The sequence below is a fragment of the Triticum aestivum genome, chromosome 6B (assembly GCF_018294505.1).
Source record: "Triticum aestivum cultivar Chinese Spring chromosome 6B, IWGSC CS RefSeq v2.1, whole genome shotgun sequence".
NCBI classification, from domain to species: Eukaryota; Viridiplantae; Streptophyta; class Magnoliopsida; order Poales; family Poaceae; genus Triticum; species Triticum aestivum.
Genome location: NC_057810.1, coordinates 262,911,710 through 262,916,534, shown reverse-complemented (window position 1 = coordinate 262,916,534; position 4,825 = coordinate 262,911,710). Strand labels below are relative to the sequence as shown.

The following is a 4,825-nucleotide window of genomic DNA, read 5'->3' as shown; positions in this document are numbered from 1 at the left end:
GCCGTACTGGAAGATCCACCGTGTGCCTCACAGCCTTGATGTCATGCATATCACGAAGAATGGGTGCGAGAGTCTGCTTGGTACCCTGCTCAACATGCCAGAGAGGACCAAAGATGGGCCGAAAGCAAGGGCAGACTTGAAATCAATGGGCATCAGGCAGGAGCTTCACGCTATATATGATGATGATGATGATGATGATGATGATGATGATGATGATGATGATGATGATGAGGCGAAGCAGGACACAGAAAGTCGTCGCAAAGGCAAAAAGGCCAAGAAGACCGGAAATGACTACCCTCCCGCGTGCTTCACTCTAAGTCAGGAGGAGATCGAGCAGTTTTTCACCTGCCTCCTAGGAGTAAAACTTCCTTACGGTTACGCGGGGAAGATAAGCAGATACCTAGACCCAGCGAAGCAGAAGTTCAGCGGGATGAAGTCTCACGACTGTCACGTGCTGATGACGCAGATACTTCCAGTTGCAATCCGTGGGATCATGGACGCGCACGTCCGTGAAACGCTATTTGGCCTATGCAACTTCTTCGACGTCATCTCTCGGAAGTCGATTTGCGTGAGGCAACTCAGAAGGCTACAGGAAGAGATCGTGGTGATACTATGCGAGCTTGAGATGTACTTCCCGCCCGCATTCTTCGATGTTATGGTGCATCTGCTGGTCCATATAGTGGAGGATATCATCCAACTCGGGCCGACGTTCCTGCACAGCATGATGCCGTTCGAAAGGATGAATGGTGTCATCAAAGGATACGTTCGCAACATGTCACGTCCAGAAGGAAGCATAGCCAGGGGCTTTCTGACCGAAGAGTGCATCTCCTACTGCACGAATTATCTAGGCATCGAGAACCCCGTTGGTCTGCCCGTCAACAGGCACCTCGGCAGGCTCACTGGATGGGGTCACCGTGAGGGTCGCCGCGAAATGCATGTCGACTTCGAGGGTCGACTCGCCGACTTTGAAAGAGCAAACCTAGTCGCGCTACAACACATAGACGTGGTCGATCCTTGGTTGGTAGAGCACAAAACCTTTATTAAAAAGACGTACAATGACCAAGGCCAACAGAGGACGGACGGAGATATACTCAAAGAGCACAACTCATGTTTCACGCGTTGGTTCAAGCATAAGCTTCTGTCGTACCCTTTACATGAGGATTCTTCCGCGGAAGAACAACTCATATTCGCCTTGTCACAGGGCGCCGAGCACAACCTGATGACCTATGAGGCGTACGATATCAACGGCTACACATTCTACACCGAGGCCAAGGACATGAAGAGCGATGGTTATCAGAACTCCGGGGTAACGATGGAATCCTACACCGGTAACGACAAGGACAGATACTACGGAAGGATCGAGGAGATCTGGGAGCTGAGCTACGCTGGAGAGAAGGTCCCGATGTTCCGTGTCAGATGGGCCAAGAACGTCATAAAAGAAGACCGGTATTTCACCACCATGGTTATACCCGAAGCCAAATCCAAGACCGCGGGCGCAAACGTCACCGCGAAAAATGAGCCATGGGTACTGGCTTCCCAAGTGGACCAATGCTTCTTCATTACCGACCCGCCAAAGCCCAGTCGTGTTGTCGTGAGGAGAGGCAAAAGGAAGATCATCGGAATGGATGGAGTAGCCAATGAGCAAGACTTCGACAAGTACGGCGACCCGAGGATCGAACATGACGACGATGATGAAGTAGCAGCATACACCACAAGAAGAAGCAGGACCACCCTACCTAAAGGACGTCCGTTCCACAGAAGAACTCCATTTGCGAAAAAGAAGGGCAAGAAGATTGTGAACAGATAGCTAGCTAAGATCGATTGTATTTAAATCGTAGCCTTCATTTCTCGATTGTATTTCATGGGTACTTTTTGAACTATCATGAATATTTTTAAATTTCATGGACACTCGATCTCGATCCCCCTCCATCTCGATCGCTATCCCACCTTGCCAGATCCGGCCCCCCTCGCCGCCGAGCACCCCCCAGTCCACCGGTCACCGCCGCCGACCCCCCGCACCCTCGATTCCCCTACCCAACCGCCGCCGCCGACCCCCCGCACCCCGCGCACCGTCTTATAAAAAAAATTAGTATCAAACAGCTTTTTAAATGCTACTGTCTTATAAAAAAATATTACTGTTATTATTTAAACAAGTTTGAACATATTTAAACACAAATAAGTATCAAACAGCTTTTTAAATGCTAAAAAAAAATTTGTGGAGCCCACCCCGATCCCCCTCCATCTCGACCGCTATCCCACCTCGCCAGATCCGGTCCCCCTCGGCGCCGAGCACCCCCCAAGTCCACCGGCCGCCGCCGCCGACCCACCGCACCCTCGATTCCCCTACCCAACCGCCGCCGCCGACCCCCCGCACCCCGCGCACCGTCTTATAAAAAAATAAGTATCAAACAGCTTTTTAAATGCTACTGTCTTATAAAAAAATATTACTGTTATTATTTAAACAAGTTTGAACATATTTAAACATAAATAAGTATCAAACAGCTTTTTAAATGATAAAAAAAATTTGTGGAGCCTGGGAGTCGAACCCAGGACCTCCTGGTGTGAGAACTGGCTACTGACCAGTCGAGCTAGTAGAGGGGACTTGGTGTGGATCAGGTCAGGTGGGAGATAACCTGTTGGCTCGAGCAGAAATCAAAAAAAAATACTAATGGCGCACCAGGGTGAGGTGCGCCATTAGTGTGGATATACTTATGGCGCACCGGGGGGTGGTGCGCCATTAGTATTGTGCCCCCATCCATATTTTTCCTCCCCGGCCCTCGATCCCCTTCTCGCCCTCGCCCTCGATCCCCTTCCCCTCTCCTCTCCTCTCCCGACGCCGCTGCCCCGCCGCCTCGACGCTGCCCCGACGCCGCGACGCCGCCCCGACGCCGTGAGACGCTGCGACGCCGCCCTCTCCTCTCCCGACGCCGCCGCCCCGCCGCTTTCCCCACGGAGAAGGAGGAGGAAGAGGGGGCGCTCGCCGTTGACCTCGCCCGGCCGACTCTGGTGGCCAGGCCGACTCGCCATCGCCCCGCCGCCCTCGTCGCCGGTGGCCCGGACGCCGCCCCGTCCACACCACCGTCGCCGGAGCACCCACACCACCACCCGGACCTCGTCGCCCCCGTGAGCTCCCCCTCCTCCTCTCCCCCTCTCCCCCTCGCATCCCCCGTGAGCCCCATCTCTATTTCTTCTTGTCACCAGCACCACCACCACCAGCAGACCTGCATATCACGTGAGAACATTTTAGTCATTTATATACCAACTGTTGCAGCAAAACAGAATTGCAACTATTTTTGCCTGAAAGTAGAAGACATGAACATGGTCAGAAAAAAGAAAAACCAAAAGAACACTTTGCATTTTGGATTCTGCATTAATTCTGTGTTTTCTGTATGCACTTCGATTGTTAACTTGACATACATTGCTAGCAAAGTACTATTTCAATTGAGCGTGCGACCAATGCCCTCGACTAGATGCATGTCAGGCGAGGGCCTCGATTTCTACTAATCCTTTTGACTGGCTTTAATTGTTTTGGTCCTGATGGGCACTATTTTTCTGCACACAAGGGAGAGTTCCTTAGCTTAACCAATAAAGATAATGTGTGACATAAGCAAAAAATATGATACACAGTAGATATTTGGGGCTGGAATGAAGAGTCCACAATTCTTACAAATGATACAAGTCAAATTCAGTACTTGGAAGAAAAAGTTGTGAGATCAAATAGCAGAAGGCAACTTAACGTAGTATTCCCTCCGATCCAAAATAAGTATTGCAGTTTTGAACCGGGGTTAGTTCGAAACTGCGACACTTATTATAGATCGGAGGTAGTATTATTTAGTCAGCAAGCCAAGTTTAAGTTCTGCAGAAGTTGGCAACAGCTTAAATTAGTGCTGAAAGCGTGCTTATAAAGCGTGCTTAACATTGTTTTGCCACAGAGCTAACTCAAAACTCTGATCAATTGAAATAGTACTTTGCTAGCAATGTATGCCAGTTGCCATTTTGGATTCTGCATCAATCATTTTTATTCATATGATTCATTTGTATTAGGTTTTGGCAGATATTGTTAACTTGACTTGAGACCATCCCGCACACAGGTGTGACTCTTATAATCATACAACCATCTGTAATTCAATCAAGCAAAACCTAATGAACATGGTCAGAAAAATAATGTTCATAATATAAATGGTGAGTCAGAGTGGTTACACACCTCATCTTCCTAAGGACACTTGACATCTCCTCTCTCTTCTTCTTTGCTCTCTTGTGAGTACCAAGCTTTCTCTTGGCGACCTTGAGTGCACGCTTGTCCTTTCCAACCTTAAGAAGCTCAGTGATACGTTTCTCATAGGGAGCGAATCCAGCAACCTCCCTAATCAAGTTCCTAACAAATTGCACCCTCTTGGTACCTTTCTGCAAAATATGCCAAGATAACATTGTAAGAATAACTGCAAACTGGATAGACATGTTATAATAATTCAGCTGAGCATATAGGAGCATGTAAGTTAACTTTGTTTCAGCTTCACACAAGTTACAATTCGCTAAAAAAAGCCAGCTAGAATAGCCAAATAACAATTTGGTCCCAAACATAGCAAGGTCCTATTTTACTTTCAACATGACCTGACAACATGACCTGACAATAGTTCAGTTTACAGCTGAGGACAAAGATTTTGTGCAGGACAAGGCTATTTGTTATCGATCAAATAAATGATTTAGAAACCATCAATAAGTAGGACTAGTGATTTATTATGAAGTTGCTTGGGTTTATTATGAAGTACTTTGATCATGTCTCTTTATTTGTACTGCTGCTAATATACTTTATATGATGATGAAG

General features: G+C 48.0%; 1 protein-coding gene across 1 annotated transcript; it reads right to left on the bottom strand.

Moving 5' to 3' along the window:
- Positions 1-3,162: 3,162 nt before the first annotated feature.
- LOC123139157 (60S ribosomal protein L36-2-like) lies at positions 3,163-4,608 on the bottom strand. Its single transcript, XM_044558958.1, has 3 exons — positions 4,600-4,608; positions 4,205-4,404; positions 3,163-3,221 (listed from the first exon to the last, which is right to left on the bottom strand). Exons 1-3 carry the CDS (start codon positions 4,606-4,608, stop codon positions 3,182-3,184), a joined length of 249 nt encoding a protein of 82 aa, XP_044414893.1. The 3' UTR covers positions 3,163-3,181.
- Between the last annotated feature and the right edge of the window lie 217 nt (positions 4,609-4,825).